At 36.5% G+C, this 20,411-nt stretch overlaps 1 protein-coding gene and 1 long non-coding RNA gene across 3 annotated transcripts in view; one reads left to right on the top strand and one right to left on the bottom strand.

The window, feature by feature from the left end:
- LOC116183731 (uncharacterized) overlaps positions 1–20,411 on the top strand; it is a 118,802-nt gene that overhangs the window by 56,961 nt on the left and 41,430 nt on the right. Inside the window, exon 2 of the long non-coding RNA XR_004148412.2 lies at positions 10,262–10,373. This is a non-coding gene — a long non-coding RNA (uncharacterized LOC116183731). The remainder of the gene's footprint in view (positions 1–10,261; positions 10,374–20,411) is intronic.
- Positions 5,379–20,411, bottom strand: part of PRKD1 (protein kinase D1) — a 113,959-nt gene continuing 98,926 nt past the window's right edge. For both annotated transcript variants that reach the window (XM_021539325.2, XM_021539327.2), the window contains 4 exons: positions 19,103–19,201; positions 17,780–18,047; positions 8,510–8,595; positions 5,379–6,355 (listed from right to left, as the gene is read on the bottom strand). In XM_021539325.2, coding sequence (XP_021395000.2) covers positions 6,137–6,355; positions 8,510–8,595; positions 17,780–18,047; positions 19,103–19,201 — 672 coding nt within the window. In that variant the 3' untranslated portion in view covers positions 5,379–6,136. The remainder of the gene's footprint in view (positions 6,356–8,509; positions 8,596–17,779; positions 18,048–19,102; positions 19,202–20,411) is intronic.

Here is a 20,411-nt window from a genome sequence, read left to right as displayed (position 1 = left end):
ATTTAGATATCCTTATTTCCCTAAGAAAAACTATAGTCACCATGTTTTGCTAGTAGGTCTCATTTTTCATATTAGAGGTTTTCCAGTCTGGAGCTGTGAGCCAAATGCCTACTCTAACTTATCACCACTTAGTGCTATTCTTGCATATTCTTGATTGTACTTCCATTTGGCAGATGACAGAGCAAAGCCTGTGGACACACATATTTTACATGGGCTTTTAAAATCACCTTAGTTATTGTTTTTATTAAGATTCCTATTCATAGCACGTAGTGGTCATCTGTGGTGAGCACAGAGTACAATGCCATGAGCAAAAGTGGCAAGCTTAGAAACCGCAACAGTGCCTAATTAGTCTCTGAAGACCTTAAGTCCTAGTTCAGAGGAATCAGGAAGCCTGAAACACCTAGAAACCCTCAGGGATTCATGCTTGCAAGCATATTTCACTTTTGAGAAATACAGTTAAGCACTCTGACCTGTGACTTCTGGCAAACTTGGCTACAGCAGCAGAATGCCCTCCTGTCTGCCTCTTTTCCAGATGCCAGAGATGGCAGAATCATAGCTCTAATTCACAACTGGAAAAATTCACCTAAACATGAAGATAAAAACTGTGCTTAGATTCTTCTGAGTGTCAGCCAGAAGAGTTGAAATATTCTATTTTTGCTCTGTTATAAGGCCAGAAACAAACAGCTGGAGGCTGAGACAGTAACATCTTAAACAGCTGCAGCTGTTTACTTGGTAATGTGGGCCAGGTCCCTCAAGTCAATTTTTATTTTTTTAAGAATATGTCCAGTTAAGTTTCCATGTATTAAATTCAGTGACCTAACTGCTCAAATAACTCATGTTTTTATATGCCTAAGTCAACAAAGGAACCATAATATCTACTTGCTTTTCACAGGGTAGTCACTTGGACTCTCTGAAAAAACAGTCCCCATTAGAAGTGTCAGAGGTCATTACCAATAAATCGCTATTCATTTTGGAAGTTATACAAAAAACTATTTAAGTTATAGTTGGCAAATGTATCATAAATTTATATAGAAAAATAGTTTGTCTTGATAGAAATACTTCAACAGATTCTGCCAATTTTTGTCAAACTTTGGCAGCACACACATGCTTACAGATTTCGGCATTTGCCTTAAAGACACATTTTCATCATGCCTGTTTTCCTTGTAGCTCCCCTGGTTGGCACCCTGCCTGGCAGACTTCTGCAGAGAGAGGCCTCAGGTTCTCCAGACTCACAGAAGAGATAAGATTCCCTTAGTTTAGAACCTTAGGGTTTGGATGCCCATGCAAAACATTTTATTTCATAGTACCTTTCAAAAGAGCAAGTTCTCAGTCTGAAACTAAAGTAGACTTTTATTAAATTCTTATTTGTGAACAGCTGATGTTCAATTTGTAGATGTGCTTAGTAAGGCAGCAAAATAGTTTATGCTTGTGTGCTCCCTGTTCTTCACTGAAATAAAGCAATGATGCATCAAGAAGCACAGACAAATATTAGCTCACCCAGTAGACTCCGATTTCAGCATTGACTCACTCCAGTTGCTAAAAAAAAGGTAAGCAAAAAGCAAAGAGAAATTGCATCCCACTCACATGTCAAATTTGTCACCACTGAAAGTGCTTGATCTACCAAGAGTTCCTCTGGTTTACATTTAATTTGGTTATTTCCCACCTGGCATATGCATGGAAAACCTCAGGAATATAAGATTTTAGTTCAGATGCCACAGGTCTGGTGAGACAGAAGATGGCCAGTGCAGTTTGTGCCTGACTTCCTTTGTTGAATTCATTTTGATCTATTTTTCTAGGGGAAAAAAAACTTTCTCCATGAAAGTGGTAAGTTTAGCTCAGTTTGGGGTGCTAAACAACTACAGCTATTAGTCTTAGTCTCTGGAGTATCTGCATGAAGTAGAGCTTTTCCAGGATGCCAATATTTTTGTACATCTAGCTGAATAATACTGCACCATAATTCATAATTATCCAACTGTAATCTTTAGCCCAGTCTTACAGACTGAAGTAGTATACGGGGGTTAACTTGCCGAGTGATAAATTCTTAAAATTTTCTTACTAGCTTTTTATTTTTTCCTTTCTCCCTTATTTGAAAGGATGCCAAATATCTGTATCAGCTTGTTAGCATTTTCCCTATCATGCCTATGACTTCAATGTCCAGGAAAAATTCAGGTGTGCAGAAGAGGTGTTGGTTTATCTAATAATGTGAAAAAAAGAATCTTTCAAACAAACAAACAAAAAAACTCCCCAAAAAACAAACAGAAAAACCCCCACCAAAACCCTGTAATTAAAAAAAACCAGACAGCTACTGCCTTGACATGAGAACAGGATTTGCTGTTTTCTAACTCCTGGAGAGATGAGACTCTAGGAAGGCTTTTCAGGAGTGACGTGTAGAAGGGTAAGAGTAGGGAGAACGAAAACCAAGGAAAGTAGAATATCCAACTGGTTTTGAAGAGATCCTGCTAAGATGAGAATGAGGAGGTCTGATACATATCTGAGATAATGGAAGAGAAAGGCATACTGATGGGAATTCCTTTCCATATTATGATGCGAAGATACGGATGGATGGATGGATGGATGGATGGATGGATGGATGGATGGATGGTGACGATTGGTTGAGCAGCTGCATGACACTTGAACTGTACAAATTGTAAAAATACCTGCTTTTGCTCACCTTGTTTTAGTTAAGCTGGACAAGACACTGGATAAACTGTTTCTGACTTACCAAAGATTGTAGAAGTGAAAATAGCTACTTCACATAAATCAGAAATTCTGACTTCCAAGTATGTGTTGGATACTTCTCTGCACTCCACAGCTAAGTTTTGACACAATGTGTCTTTAGATGTATGATTACCTGTACACGTGCTTGATATGCACAGGATATGGTGTGGCAGAAAATGAAATACCATCAACAGGTCAACACTTATATGCAGCATAACCACTTTTGGTTTTCTTCCACGATGCATGTGCAGGAACTGCCTAATGGAAAATGGTAAAGGCCATGGAAATATTGCCACAGACTAGCTTATAATTTATTTTTCCTGAGTAAATTAAAAAAAAAAAAAAAAAAAAAAAAAAAAGGAAATTTATACAGGACAGCACAACCCCAGATTTCCTTCAGTACACTGATGCTGATGTGCCTGTTCCATTTAGGCTACGGGTTAGGAATCAGTGAATTCATCTGTCTGGCTCAAATGCAAACAGCTCAAATTTCACAGTGTAATATTTTTGAACAACAGCAGGGAAAAATTTAATGTATTATATTGGCTAAAGGCAGATTATTTTTTGAAAAGCAATGAATATTTACACAAGTTTCTTAAAGTGATGAAGCAAGCTTCAGCACTCAAAAACTCTTGCAAAAACAAAACAGGCATGGAGATGAAAAAAAAGTTAAATGTGCCCCTAGTAATAAGAATTCCTTGGAAACCATGTTCAGTAGCTAGTCAGAAAGTTTCTCAGGATAGAAATTTATTTATCCTTTTGTCTCTGCTCCACTGGCAAACAGTGTATTGAAAGTGCTCCATGAGACTGAAAAAGTTTATTAACACAGGTCTGTGCTTAGCAAACTCATGTGCATGACAAGGATTGTTATGGAAGAAATCAGCAGACATTGAGGTTTAGTAGAGGCATGTAGTGCTCTTCGTCCTTCACTGAAAGTTGTAGTTTTTATTTTTGTCAAACACCTTCTTAGACATGCTGTTGAACGTTACAGTGGTTGCTTTCTCACTATTTCTACACTACTGTCCATGCTTAAGAACAGAGTGCCAGTATGTTGATATTTCTGAGAATTTATCTGTGTTGTTGAAAACTATCTTTGCTCAAGAGTTAGTACATTAATTGTAAATGAAACCAAGTCACTACTAAAATCCCAACTCACCTAAACTGATCAGTATGAAAGCAGAGCTCTAAATCTGTTGCTGGTTAATACCAAGGGAATGACACAACAAAATTAAGGCACTTCTATGAGGTCCAAGCTCCTTATGAGCAGTCATGATATCAGCAGCTGAAAAAAGTCTATATGACTCTGGTAATTCTCCTAATTTCCTTTTAGAAAAGTTAGTTTCTTTCACTTGAGCCCTGGAATATTCATAGAATGGAAGAGATATAATCTTCCTATATCCATGAGTCCACCAGTGCACCTATAAGTGGACTTTTAAATATACTCAAGCACATACACTTTTACTGACAGAAAATTTGATACTCAGCTCAAGCCTATGTTTATGTTTACAGTACAGTCAATTGATAATTAAGTGTAAAGCTGAAAAAAAATAAACAATGGCCAATGATGAGCCAATTTTTAGTCTTGTAGAAACATCCTGACAAAATATAAATATGGCAGAAAATACAGCATTGCAGAATATTTTACACATTTGACCTTGCCCAACAAGAACTGCTTCAGAACATGTTAAAAGGCCATGATTATGAGAGACCTTAAGCAGAAAAGGATTTTGGGTTTTTTTGGAAGTGGGAGTAGGGAAAGAAGGTGGGGAGGAAGGAGAAAGATTTTTCACAATACTTTTTAATTTTCTAGAATCTCATTTTTTTTTCTGTTTGAATAGAGGTGCCTTTTCTTCATTTCCATTACAGTACATATTACTATCCAGCAGCATTACATATACAGTACATAACTATCCAGCAGAGGTGCAAAATACAGAGGAAAAATTCTTCTGGCTTCAGTGATCTATATCTGGCAAAAATTTTCTCAGGACAAAGCTCTTCAATGAAAGAATGGATTTATCTAATGAAGAGCTCATGACTAACATAAAACCAGTATTTGAGGACTAGAGCTTTACCATATGTGGCTACTAGCTCTTACCTTTGCGTACTTCTGCCTCTAGCCCAATGCATCTTTAATTTTTTAACCTCAGTATTCAATACCTATACATTAACTGGGTTTTTTTTCCAAGACAGACACAGCATATAATAAATTTCAGCTTTTTAGTGAGTTCCTTGTCACGTGTTTTTATAGTGCAACCTGAACATCCCCCACTGTTAAAACTAAATGTATTAGCATTGGTAGTCTAAGTAATTGTTAGAAATTACAGTTAGTATCTTTAAAGTTTTCAGGAGAAGAGCAAAAAAGATCTGCAATACCTTGTCAGTTCAGTATAACTCAGTGGAAAAGCAGAAGCAGCAAATTCCTCAAAAAACTAAAGTTCTTTTAATGCATCCTCAACTTCCCCACTCCCTCAGTGTGTTTCAAATCTGAACAAAATCACTTTGATAAGGTTCTTATAAAATACGTGTGATAGGTACAGAGGTTATCCGGCAGCATTTTCTCACCTACGTCCACACTGTCTTCTTTAATGATGAATTAATTTGCTCTACATACTTCTGAAGTCACTCCATGATTACTTTAAACAGAAAGTTTCACCAATGAACCTATTTTAACAAGACTTTTATTGAAAACATACACAAAGTCAACACGTTATTTAGCTTCTGAATGTACATATTAGTGAATATTCATAATAGAGAAGAATATTTTAAGAAAAAGGGAAATACAACTGACATGCTGCAGTTTATACTTTACTAAGGCATTTAGGCTTAAGAGCAAGTTATGCTGTGTGCATGTGTATCTATATACACAAACACAGAAATACACACACACAGGTTAACTGATTTGAAACTGTACAGTTCTATGCAATTCATTATTTTTTGCCTTTTCTATTTTTAGAACACAAAATAAAGCTTTTATCCAAATGGTAGAAGTTGTTCACAGAACAGCAGTTATAATCTACTCTTCAAGAGTTTGCTTACAATTACAATACTAACGATGCACAAAATACCCCCGAGATCTTCACGGGAAAGTTCTCTCTTACCAAAATGAGGCTCAAGTAAGAAAAACACTAGTTTGCAAAGGCACCGTGGAGACAGGTTTGAATACATTAAATACAACATGAATCATTCACAATAACAAGTTTAGTGTTTCTGGGAACTTTTGTAAATACAACACAGTTGGTCACACAAAAATGTTTCTGTTGATTTGTCTTGGCAACTCAGATATATCAACAGTGTAACAGCATAACAGCTTTGTTCCCATCTGACAGAAAATAATGGCAGTTCTGCAAGGCAAACGTTAAACCTGACCGTATGTATTTATTAATTCCACAGTGTTTTGACAGATTATAGGGGATGCAACTTAAAGGATGCTGACACGCTCACTGAGGGCTTTCATTTCTGTTTCTTCTAGCTTGGTGTTTTCGTTATGGTTAGCACTTGGACTGATAAGGTGTGCTGGATACTGCAATCCATGTTCTTCTGAATACTGTTCCCACCGGGAGTCATCGCTTTCATGGGTGATGTAACGTTCCCCCATTTTACATTCCAGTTCCCTTAAATCTAACCAGGTTTGGTAGTCCTGAAAAAGAATAACAGTATTACTTTTAGATTTCCTAAAATAAATTATATTCCCTTCTGCTATCAATAACACTCAAAGTGCTATTAACTCAGCTAAGAGTCATGCCTATTCCTCTACAATGGAAAAAATCTTATATAAATGTGAAATCAGTCTAAAGATATAAATTTCATCTCTAGAGGATTTTTTGATAAGTTGATTTTATTGAATTGTCACAAGTATAGTATTGAGATGTTACAGGTTGTTTTGCAAAATATACGGGTATGTATAGATTGCCATAATGTCTAACTGAGGCACGGTGGTAAAGTAATTCCTTCCTCTAGTCACAAGATAAGGAAGAAGAAACATCTTTAAATTATACATGTACATTCTAGTGATCTCTATCAGTCAAGACAGTCGAGTCTGTATCTCAGTATAATCATGCAGAACATACATTCAGATTGGGCTAGGAAAAACTCCTTTTCCGAACATGGGCAATTACTGGCTTGCTCAAAGAAATGTATATATCTAAACAATAAGGTAGTTTGGAACTCCATGTTGACAGCCAAATGTAAGGATGGAAGTTAGTTTGAGTCTCATGCTGTTTAGACCATCATGTACTGCAGCCTCTTATCTGTCCAAAGTAAGCAAGTTTAATAATTTATTTTCTTATTCCCACCCAAAGCATGCATGAAGTTTCAGTAATAGAGCCAATACTAGTCCCATGCAGACTCATCTCTCCTCATGATCCTGTATCCAGTTTTCTTTTTTCTCCATCTTGTCTCAGCCTAAGACACAATCCTAACCACATAGCCAAAGTACCAGAAAGCCCAAACACAGTAAATGCATAAAGCTTTCATCTTCAGCATCTCATATACTTTGGCCCATTTTTAGAGTCATCACCGTCCTGTAAGAAAATTAATCAATTATCTTTCCTTAGCCTGCAAGGTAGGACTCTTGTAGAGAGAGGACTCATCCCAACCCTGGTGCTAGAGCTGCTGCTGATCTGCCTCATCTTAGTTCACCTCCACTTACTACTACACAAGCAATAGAAGTGGATCCAGATGAGAAGGACCCTGTCCTGTCACGTGAAACAGACAGCAAACATCCTTGCTGCAGACCTTAGCCCAGACATTTCTAGTCTTCAAAGACCCAAGGCAAATGCATCCTGCAATGGTTGCCAGGGAGAAGAAGAGTCTTGCAGGAAAAAACTAGTGAGAGACAGGAAATCTGAGAGGAAGAAAGCAAGCTCCAGATAAATGTCCCTGAGAAAGGGGGGGTGCAGCGAGGGCAGTTAGAGCCCTTTATCTCCTATACCAGAAGGTCACCATCTACTTTATGACACAGTATCAGCTATAAGATACCAAAATAGGACTCAGTTTTCTGGTTTGATAAAGATTCCTTTGGGACTGGGGATTATGTATCTGGTCTAGGCCATGCCTGTGCCATGATGACTTTCCTAGATACACACAAAGCTCCCTTGGGAGATCCGACAGGCTGATGCATCTGTCTGGCCTCAGCCTGTCCTCATCTCCAGGGAGGGACACAATGCCCTGGCCTGGGCTGTCCCCAGGCTTCCCAGCTCCTTGGCTGGGGAGATGGGACAAGCCCTGGCGCCTCCCTGCTTTGTCTCAGGCCTTAAAGTTGTAGCGATTTTGCTGCTGCCAGGATAAAAAAAATTACCATATCATATGGTGAGCACAAGACAGAGACTGCTGACTTCTTAGAAATTCCTTATATCTCAGCTTTTAGTTGAAGAATTCAGCTGAATGTGGTTAGTGTATTTTCCTGGCAAGCACACAATTTCACTAGTTTTTGTGATGACTGTGAAGTGAAAGCCCATTGAATAATTTTAATAAGTCAATCAGAGTAAATTGTAGGCAATGAAATAATGTAAGTCAAATGGCTACAAGGAGTTTTCTTATATACATAATTTTTTAAGTAGAAAAAAATAATAAAATATTTTAAAATGTATTTTGACAGCATAAGACTGTTTAGTACTGTAATCTAATACTTCAGAAATTAATGAGGTAAATCGGTGAATGAGCATGAGGTTCTAAGGACATAAAAACATCTGCAGGTTTGTAGATTTTTGTAGATTCTATTGTGCTGTTGAAGATTTGTTATATGTTTAGAGTCTAAACGGGAAAGGAAAAAATATGGAATTTGTAGAAATACCTGCAACCATGGGTGGCTTAAGGTTTTGTCCACACTGTAGCGCTTTCTCATTTTCACTTGCAATAAATTATTTATGAGATCAATAGCTGAAAAGAAATAATATTGGGAAATGTTAGTTCAAATGTATTTGTTTCAACCAGAACATGCAAACAGAGAGCTACACAGACATGGTAGGTGTAAAAAGAGGCCATTCATCCCTTCTTACTCCCCTTTCACAAATTGCAGCTAATGCTTATGTATCTGAAGGCACCCATGCAACCCTTCCTAATGGGATTACAATTCTTTTACTGAGCTGGTGCCTGAAAATAATTCTCAAACTGATCCTGCTCAGGAGAAAAGAAAACTCATGTAAGTGAGGTCTACAGTTGTGTCATTTGACACACGGATGCAGAGGATGAGCAACATTTGGCATAATAAATTGAGTTTTCCCACACCAACATTTGTGGCAGCAAGGTGAAAGGTCACTTTGAGTAAAAATATTCCCTCATGGCCAAATCTTCCAGTTTTAGCATTTTCTTCCCAAGAACAGTATTCTTCAGGTACCACAGTAAACAATATACATGTATATATTTTTCTGAGACTTTCAGTGTCACTTTTAGCTGACAGCAGCACTTTACTAGTCCCTGAGTGGAGAAATCAGGTTTTGTAAGTCATCAAATCTTGCAATACTATTCTTTTGAACAGAGCATTGCTTCTACTTGCTAGTCAACAGTTGGAAGTTTCAGAAAAGTGAGAGGGCTTCTTTTAAAAATGTAATGATTCACTGAGGTATGCAGAATCACAGAACGGTTTAAGTTGGAAAGGTCCTTAAACATCCAACTCTCCTACCATGCACAGGGAGACCTTCTACTAGATTTGCATTGCTCAAAGCCCTGTCCAACTTGTTTTTGAACACTTCCACAGATGGGGCATCCACAACTTCTCTGAGCAACCTGTCCCATTGTGTCATCACCCTCACAATCAAGAAGTTTTCCTAATATCCAGCCCCTTCCTAATAACCAACCTAAACCTACTCTCTTTCAGTTAAAAACTACATGCCCTTGCAAAAGGTCTCTCTTCAGCTCTCTTGTAGCTTCCTTTAGGTAGTTCAAGGTGCTATATGGTCTCCTCTGGAAACTTCTCTTCTCCAGGCTGAACAAACCCAACTCTTTCATCCTGTAGATATGCGTGCTGTGGTGCCTGAAGGGATGAGACCCATGAGCTAATGAATAGTGCATGGAACTGCAATGAGTGACCCATTTGGAAAAATCTCTGGAATAAGATTGATGAGCTTTGAATGCAATTACAGAAAAAAAAAATTTAAAAAAATGAGGCTATAATGAAAGGTTAAATCCTATTAGGTGGTGCTAAATGTTCAGCATGTGTTCTGGTGGAAACCTACTGTCATTCCAGAATTACTGACTAGCCACAAGGAATGATAATATTCCTGTAATTTTTCCATTACATCACATTATCCCTTGGCATGTCCAAAGTATGCTGGTTTACATCTTTATTTCTCTCTATCACAGAGACAGGGAAAGATGGTCTTGAAATTAACAGACACATGGCATCACTGAGGGGCACTGAGTCTGAAACATTGGGTCAGATGGATATTGTTGCCAGCTGGGTATTAAAGGAGCTGAATAACCATCTTGTCTGTTTTAAAGAGTATGAGATGGAACAGAATTCTTTAAACCTATTATCTCTGAGGTTGTATTTTGTATAACAATGTGGAAAAGCTTTTCTTTATTAACAGAGACTTTCTCACTGCAGGCTCCATTTGCCATCTAGGGCTTTACGTGTGCTTTTGCCACGGGGCAGAGCACAATGAAAACAACATCCAGGAAAATGGGAATGGACATGGAAGTCTATCTGAATTTATGCAGTAAGTTTGACAGACAAAACTATTCTTGGTGATAGAAGACTATCACTAAAGCAGCTCTGACTTCCTGGTGGTGAATACTGTCTTGGAAATCAAAGCAATCATGGGAACAACGGAAAATAAATCTCAGGACTTTTGAGAAAGAAAGCATTGCCAGAGACTCTGAGCCATTCTTTTCCTGGAACAGATGGTCCTAATTTTACTTTTCTATTGTGGACAAACAGATTCTTATCTACTGACTCTTTTAGTATCAAGTACAGTTAATGCTAAATTCTTTAACTCTTATTTTGTTCCCTCTCAAAATGCTGGTGAACTGTATGTGCAGTAAGAAAGTCAGTGGATATCCAGTAGGATCATTACCGGCAGATGGCGAAATTCTTAAAACTTAATTTGTTTTCCAAAATAGCGGGGTTAATCTTCTTTCTCTTTATTAATAGGAGACATTCTCAAGTTCAAGCTATGGGGAAGAGACTGGGAATCAGTCATACACAATGGTTTTGATACCACCTATCAAAAAGTAGTGACCATTGTTTTTATCTCATGTTTCAAAGAGGAAAACATAATCCCTCACCCACAGCAGTATATCTGTGTATCAACAAAAATCAGCATCTTCTGCAACACTGTCCAACTTACCCCTAAATTCAGCAGAATTACAGTAAGACTTCAGTCTGTCTTTTGATACATAAGCCAGTGCTGAATGTGAATTTAACGGGGCTACAGTTTCTTTATTCTTTTCAGTGGTATTTTGGTGTGTATGACCTTCAGAGTTCATTTTTCAATTATTTACTATGAATCTCAGTTTGGAAAATAGGCCAAGAACTTGATGAAAGGGTGGATTGTCCTGGTAACTGCTGCAATGTTGGTGCACATATCCCAGCATGAGACTCAGTAACTGTCAAGTACCTACTGAATGTTCTTCCTGCCTCTGAGGGTTGATAATGTCTCTATTACATTCCTTCTGTGCAACCCACTGGAAGCAGATATGACTGTGAGCCTCACAAGTGATGAAATCATATTTAGCTCTTCAACCTCCCTCAAGTTACAACAGGACGAGGGGCCCCTTGGCTTCTTTTTTCACTTCAGGACAAGGATGTATTACATGTAATAACATATTTCTTTGTATTCTTGGGGGAAATTACCAATGGTTGAACAGACCAGAAAGGCACTGGTCTAGAAAAAAAATCACTACAGAAGGTGCACAAAAAAAGACAGGAAAGCAAACTATGATGAGAGTGAAAAGGCAGTTCTCCCTAGATTGTTACAATTGTCACTATTGAGCAGTTGAGAACAGTTTACACAGATAGTCTGCTTGTTTCACCACTGCAATATTGCTGTCTCTGTAGCCAGTTTTGCTGTTTGTTTTCAGCTTTTTATCTAGAGTTCTTTTTGTCAGGGAAGTTTTGCCTATCCCCTGCCTCTTAAGAAACAAGCACAAATAAATAAATAATCAGAAATGCAACATGACTATTAGAAGTACACATGAAGTAGAAACTCAAACTATCTGATACAATTTTATTTGCTTTTTTACTCAAAGTTTTCAAACTTAGGTGAAGGAAGAAAATACAAGCTTCAACAGCAAAGCGTCTTTCCTACTTTTTATCAGGAATCATGCAATTCAAGAAATGCCACTTCTTGAACTTTTAAGAGTTCTATCTGAGTAACAGAAGCCAAGATGCAAGTGACAGATACAGGCAGGGCAACAAAAGAACAGTACAGTGTAAAACAAAGAAGAATCTAGGAAGTTTAATAATGACATTGTGAGTGCTGGAACTAAAATGCTTAAAAGACATGTGGGAAGTTCACTGTTTTTCTCTGTGTTTAAACTCACAAAACCCCCAACCTGTTCTGACAGATCCTGACAGCCACTCTTACAAAGCATAGTCTGGCTTCAATTCATGTAAAATGAATAAACAGTAAGATTCATTTGACTCAATTTCTGAATTAAAAAAAATAACATAATTATTTGATATTAGTTTTCAGTTGCACTGCTTAAAATCACTGAAGATAAAAATTTGGAATGCATTAATATTTACTTTAGACATACAATTTCAGGGGGCCAAATCTAGGCATCATCTGTTAAAAAAAATAAATATTCTGCCTAGGAAGATAAAGCAGTTTTGAGGAGAGGGTAATAATCACATAGTATTTTTAAGTATTTTCACTGATTTTTTTTTAAATCGGGTTTTCAAGTAATCCTTATCAGATATTTTACGAGCTTTACAAAATTTTATAGTATTCCTCTGTAAAATCAATAATTAAATAAATTCAGAGCATTAAAAAAGACCACCTATGCTCTGCACACAGTCTATGGGAATGCACCATGTTATCACCAAGAAGGCAACCTGAGTGAAAGTTCTGAGAGAATTATGGAAGTGCTTTTACTAACACTTTTATGGACTCCTGCTTACCTTCCATGACAGTGTAAGCAGTCAGTTGAGGACTTACAAAGTTCCAGGAGCTGGAGACTTTGTTAAAGGGAACAAACCAGCCAACTACTCCAGTAGAATGAGTACTGGCCTTTTAGATAGGTGATCATTCCACAGAATCCCCAACAGAAAAATTCAAATGCAAACTTCAGAAAGCTCTGAATTCCTTTGATTTTAGGAAAGATGGGTCTTTAGTTTCAATTCACTGGAAAGCACCTCCACAGTCAGGAGGTTCAGGACTCTATACTGCTTATGTAAGTTCATTAATATGGCTGTAGTGCAGACAAAGTCACAATTTTCACTCTAAGTATCAAATTAATACAATAATTGCTTTTCACGTGAATGACTGCTTTAACTCAATTAGGATGTGACCTGCACATGAATGCAGAAGTTTAGGAAATATCTGAAAATCCTATTTACAAACATATCATTAATTTAGTCCTTTCCTACAGATTTAAACTTTTTACGTAAGATTATAAACAAGAAATCACCTTAAGGATATTAAAAAAGTCCTAAAGTAATGATAAATTTAAATTTATCAAGAATAAGTACACGTAGAACACTACCTAAACTTACTGCCAACATTTGTACAAATTTAAGCTGCTGCCACTAACATAGGAGGTGCAGGACCTCCTAGGCCCTGGATTTCTCTAAGAATAGGTTAATTGATTAGAGGTCATCATTATTATAATTTTTACATACACACAAATCTCTTTCCTGCTGCTGGTCAATATAGCTTTGTTGACAAATGTTCTAGTGTACATGCAGCTATTTTAGCATAAAATGATCTTCAGCTGGCTGAGATTTTCAGTGACATAGATTCAGCTGTACTCTCAAAAGAAATCCTTGACACTTCTAAGCTGTACCCTACAAGAGAGGCTTCCTAATAGTAATTTATCCAAGCAAATGTGTAAGTAGAGCCAAGACCTCCTTTTCAACAGCTAGCTAAACTGTAAGAGGCAGAGAGCATCTCTGAGCTATAACATGCACTGACCTCCTCATACTCAATGCTCACTCATTCACGTGACTTTCTCATTAATGTGTGAAGCACTGTGAGTTTCTATTCACATTGTGTTGTAACAAGGATAAATAAATACTGACTCGAAGCCAGCTGTGGTATTTATTTATGACTACAAAGCACTGTAACAGGGACATCATGATCAAATTTAATGCATGATAGGAATTGCATTGTTTCTTCCCAAGTTATTTTAATAATATTAAGTAATGTGAAGCACCTAATCAATGATGTGTGATGTACGCTCAACCCATCAGGCTAGTAGCAATAGCTGTGCTGGTGGTAGCTGATGAAAAAACAATTATAAATACAATTTTTTATGGAAATAGGAAAGAGAATGAAACACATTATGAATAATTCCAATCTTGACACTGCACATTTTAGGACCATACAATTCAAAAGAACAGCTACCACAGTGAAGACATATTACATAAAATATACTAACAGGTAGAGAGAAAAAAATACACCATGGAGTGCTATCTTTATATTTAGCAGCATTTATTTCTTGTATCATGTAGCTAACTAAAAATAAATCTCTTGAGATTATACAGATTTGGTAGACTGGAAGGTTAAAACTGGAAACAAACAGTAAAGCTGTTGAAAACAGGTTCTATGTTTGAGACGTGAAATTTAAAGTTATAAAATAGACAGGAATTCTGCAAGTAGATTACTCTATATCAGTAACTAGCAAAGTGCGACAATGACGATTGAATTAAGTTCAAATTGTCATACAGCAATTCAGTAACTTCAGAAATGTAGCCTGGCTTGACCAACATTGAAGAAAGAGCAGAAGGAGACTGGACAATGAAATGCTGAATGGTTCTGACAAAACCTGATTTTCTAAAACATACCAAACATCTACCACAAAAACTACCTATCTCCAGTAATGTGTTACAATCCTATTTAGACATCCAAAACCAGAATCTGGTTTTGGGATGTGTTCTTTTGAAAGAACAATAGGAAAAAATGAAGCCACTTAGATAAAAATAAAATCTCCCTATGGAGAAATCTGAGACCTACAAAATTGAAAGGTCTACATTTTCTTAAGCTACATTTTAATGGATAAAAGGACAAAGCATTACACAAAAATGCTAAATTTCTCATCAGGAAGAGCTGATGAAATTAATCCAGGGGTTATGACATCAGACAGACACATTATGGAAAGAGAGGATTTAGTGAATGACTAGGCCATATAAATGACTGGCAAAGAAGACAACTGTTGATGGTAACTTAAAAACATTAAGCACTCAGAAAATATTATCCTCAAATAGGTTCTGTCTTTTGTCTTGGTTTGTGACTGCAGATTTTAAGAATTGCTATAAAATGCTACAGAGAAAGTTACTATCAAGAAAATTAACACAGACCAGAACATTGTCCAATATGACACACTTTTCCTCCAAAATACAACTTATCTTCATGTGCTTTTCCTCTGAATCTGTTAGACTTTAAGTATATTATTTTTATTACCACACAGTTGAAACTGTTATGGCTCATGTGTTTTTTATTAATCTATCACCTCATCAATGCAATTTAAAATCTGAAAAGCCAATTTTATTTAAAAGACCAGTCATTGACTAAGTAACATATATTGGAATATTTAGGCTATTTTACCATAACTGTTATTTTTCCAGTCACATTGCTTAAATATGATCACTCTTTTTTTTCCTTTTGAATTTTGCTACCCTCTCCATTCTAGCTCACAAATTAATATGCTGTTATTTAGCAAGTATTAGGAAAAGTATGTAGTGTGCACTAAAACCAAAGTGGTGCTAAACACACTATTCACTCTAATTGCTGCACTATCTATTGAATTCAAAGAAATATATGATTTCCCCTCTCTGATTACAATAAAAATAGAAGATGGCAATAACTGAGTTTAGCTATTCTTAAACTTTTTACATGAGCAGTGGTCTGAAGAGAGCACTGGAATAGCTACAGTTGCAAAATGTTTTAGACATTGGGCTCTCTGAGTCACAGTAATAATCATGGACAAGACACAAAAGGTTTAACTGCTGTTCACCTTTCCTTAGCACCAATCTTTGCAATAGGCATGCAGAAGTTCTCTCATAAAACCTTTAAAATAATCTGTGTTTCTCCCCTAAATGATCCAATCACTTGTGGCACTAATGAACATGGCACTGTTCAGACCTGTAATCCAGATTAGATGCATTAGGACACCAGGACAGGTTTGCATTTTAACCAGGCTGCACTGTCAGAGGTAACAGAAACTGGATGGAGCCAGCAGGTCCACAGGGGCAGCTCCCCTCACAAGCTCCTCTCCAAAAGCTGAGCAGGAAAGTGGAGCAGGACATGAGAAAAACATTCCTTTATTTTCCCTAAGCAATATGGAATTTGAGTTCAAAATTAAACTCTAAAAATCAGCCTTAACAAGTAATATGTGGACAGAGATCCAGACTTCAACTCCCTGATGTAATGGAATCTCTTCAGATATTTTCCAGGTTTTCATTTAGCACAATAGAGTGGTTCGTGACCTAGCAATCCAAATATGTAATATAATCATAACATATAAACAGATTTTAATTTAGCAATTTGTTAAAGTGTGTTTTCCTCCCTTCTGCATGCTTACAGCCTGGTATCCATCAACTCTTAATGAAGGCTGTGATTCTACAAATGGAGAGATAACACCCAAGTAGGTGAGCTTTCTGTAGGTGCTCTACTGAATCTTCACCTCTGAGCGCAAAAATTGATCTTCTGTCTACCACAGTAGAAACTTGTGGGAGACAATTTCTTGCAGCTTCCCCTGTGTTGATTGCTGTTTGCTTATCTCTAGCGACAGATAAAGCATTGCTGCCAACAGATTCTGTCAGCTTACATATCAAAGTGTGTGGAGGTTCAGGAGAACTTCAGTGTGTAATTGTGCAGATTTATAGCTTTTTTTTTCTCCAACAGATTTCAAACTTCATCTGCCACTGAGATAAAATAACAAAGAATGCTCTCAGAGCATTTTCAGAAGAGAATCTCACATGGCTGTAATATATATTATAGTAAGCATTAGGTACACTGCAACTATGCCTAATGGGTATGTTAAACATACCACCTAAAAAACAGAAAACCAGTACTATAAATAACAGAAGTTATAAATGCTAATATTGTAATTCAGTTTGGCACATATTACAATTCAGAAAAGGATATAAGAGTCTGATACTTATAATGTTTCTTTGCTTTAAGACTTATAACCCTGCAGAATTCTGGACTGAAAAAAAAAAAAAAAAACCTCAAAGAAAATCAAATTGCCTGAAAATGTTATGTACGTGAAAATGTTAGTGAAACTAGAAGCACCTATTTTTTTAAATGCCCTACTTGGTTGTGTTTAGATACATTTTTAATAGAACTAATTAACCTGCTTTAAAGATGTTCCTAGTGAACTAGTCACATTGTTCCTTTGATTTTTATCAGAAGTCTTTAATGCCATTGACCAGAACTCGAGTTTCAAAGGTCTTACAGTTATCTCCAAAACTGCATAAAGTCTCTTGTATGACATTTTCTCACACTGATCCTGAAATCTCATCTATGGAATTGTTCACTTTTATCTTCTCCACACAAAGGTATTAGAGTACAATACCCTTTTGTAACCAAACTCAATTACTGGAACAAGCAGAACAAGAAACAGACTACAGATGCAATAGAGCTGAATGATGAGGTACATAAATAAACATACACATGACCAATTAAGCTCCCCACAGATTCTATAGCAATCTCATCTGTAGGTGGTTATGTGCCTCCTTCAACACCTCCTGGAGCAATCCCATGCTAGGAGATTATGCCATATGCAGTCTATACATGCTCTGCAGGAAATGTCTAAAGTAGCTGATAACACAAAACAGACAGATTACATTACTGGAATTTTTTTTTTTTTTAAATTCTGTTATGTACAGGAAAAAATATAAAAGCAAAATACATCTACTCTTTTCAGCACTTAAATAAGAACAGCTACAAACAGGTATTACCTTCAAGAGAAATTTCCTTCCATGGATTAGGTGGATACATGAAAGCAGCATTCTGGATTTGGTCATGTATGTCTTCATCTTCATTGAATGGGAAGGTACCACTGAGGCTTACATAAATGATGACACCCACTGACCACATATCCAGAGATCTGTTATAGCCTTTGTTTCTCAGAACCTCTGGAGCAAGGTAGGCTGGTGTTCCTACAACTGAACGCCTAAATGATTTCTCTCCAATGATTCGGGCAAAGCCAAAATCACAAAGTTTTACCTGTTTAAAGAAAAATGCTATAGTAAGACATACATTATTTTTATTATCCAATACACAGTTGGGGAACTTTTATCATCAATTACTTGCAAGATGTATCTCTACTGTTCCTTCAAGTGTCCTTATTTTTAAAATCCTCTTTGAGAGGAATATTCTTATTCCACTGAAACAATAGACTGGAATACCAGCCCATAGTGTCTCTTCTGTTCCTTCATTCCATGAATAAAACACAGTTGCAGATAGGGTCAACAGCTCAGGTTCGTGATGAAAGCAGTAATAAACAGTAATACTTTTCATTCATAGCACAAGAACACCAGAAACAGAAAAAATGTTTTACCTATGGCTTTTTCCTAAAATAAGTAACTTGACAAAATTTAGTTCTTCAACTTCCATTTTTATTTTATTGTGGATTTAGTTATACTCTACCTCTCTACAAACTTCCTTGTCTGAGTTCTACAAAGTAACAGATTAAACAGCTTGAAAATTCTCACTTTAAACAGCTCAGTACAGATCCTTCCCTTCCAATTATTGATACTGGTATTATTTTAAAATTATCAATAGTACTCATTTTGAATATGGGAGACTGAGGGAAATTATAAATGAGCACTGTAGATTGAAGGTAACAGAAGCTGATAAAAATACCTTTTAATGAGAAATATAACCAGTCAGAATGTGTATTTAAATATACTGTGATCTACATGACAATTAAATTTATAGAATTAGAGAAGCAGCTCTCATTCTTCATGAGCCCAACCCAAATTTCAAGAAAAATAATTTTCTTTCTGGAGCAAATCAACCAGCCAAGTAAATTGTGCTTAATAGTGAGCATATTAGAAATGATCACACAAGTAGCTATGTCACACTTAAAAATTTAGTTCAGTATTTTAGTTATATCTAGTTCAAGAAATGACAAGTGTCAAGGATTTTCAGACATAACTTCTTTATGAAGTAGCCTGAACAAGTGATTAACTTCTTACCTAAAAATTCTGTGCAGACAGGTTACATAAACACTTATTAATTACAACAAATTACCTTAAGAAAGGGCATTTTCTACTTGCCTGTGGGAAAGGATCAGCTGATGCCAATAACACATTTTCTGGTTTGAGGTCACAATGAACAATATTTTTGAAATGAAGATGCCTTAAAGCAACAAGGATCTGTGAATAAACAAATCAAATTATGGTTGTTTGTTTTATATTGTTTGAACAGTATCAGTAACCAGAGAAGCAAGGATTGGTGTGAAGAAAAACAATCCAACAAGAATGTACCTATTAAAAGAATGTCAATAATGAAAAAAAAAAAACAAAAAACAACAAATATCAAAAACCAAAATGCTGTGCCTCAAGTTTTCTTCATGTTTCACTGCATCAAATATTTTTCCCTCTCCAAGAGTTTACACTATAAACATATTTTAAAAACTTTGTCCTAAGTATTTGTTTACTTTTTTGTGCATGAAATTTTTGAATGTAGTAACATTTGCAGAATGGCCCTTCATACCTAGATTCAACCAGAAAACATTTCCACAGAAATATTATGTGATCCAACTGAAGTTCTTTCTTGACAACAGAAAGAATGGAGACTGTTGTATGTATTTCTGTTCTGTTACATACACATAAATACAGCAACAGTGTGACAGCTATCCATCCTTTTTGTGTGGCTTTAACTCAACTCCTTGTGTTTGGTCAGGGGCTGACAGAATTTGCCACTGCATTAGAACAGTGAGCAGTGAGGAGGCTGAATGAACCTGTGAACAGAAGAAATCAAATTCTAAAGCTGGTGGCAGTTTTGCCCATTAAAACCTGGAAACTAGGAAACCTGTTAAGTGCTACATCAAATAAGGAATTGATAATAATAAACACCATAATACTGCTGCTCCTGCTATTTTCCTTTTTCCTGACTGCTGAAACATGGGTTTCTCTGACTGTGAGGTGGCTCACTACCAATGTGTATATCTAAATTTAAACCAGTATTTTGGGCAGCCGAAGAAGCAGTGTGATAATATTACAGGAATATAACAACAGGAAACTCAAATAAATCCAATACCAAATTGTTAATAGAAGTAATAATGGAATCCAGACTCAGACACAGGTAGCACTGAGATCCAATCTCAGCACAGAAAATAGATTTAACAGCGCATAGTATGAACTACAGTGGTTTGATATCAGGCAGTTCAAGAAGCTCAAATTTCTTTCTGTAGTTCATCAATAGTTTGCTTTTAGCACTTTCCTTCCTTGAGCTTAATTCTTCCATCATATGAGAAACTGTAGGTTGATGTCCCCTCCATCCAGCAGCCAACAGCTCTACATGGGTCCAGTTTTAAGTCCTCTTAATGGTTTACTATCTATAATGTAGATAGTAATGTACAGT

Source organism: Lonchura striata, chromosome 6, assembly GCF_046129695.1.
Source record: "Lonchura striata isolate bLonStr1 chromosome 6, bLonStr1.mat, whole genome shotgun sequence".
Lineage (NCBI taxonomy): Eukaryota > Metazoa > Chordata > Aves > Passeriformes > Estrildidae > Lonchura > Lonchura striata.
This window is presented reverse-complemented; position numbering and strand designations above follow the sequence as displayed.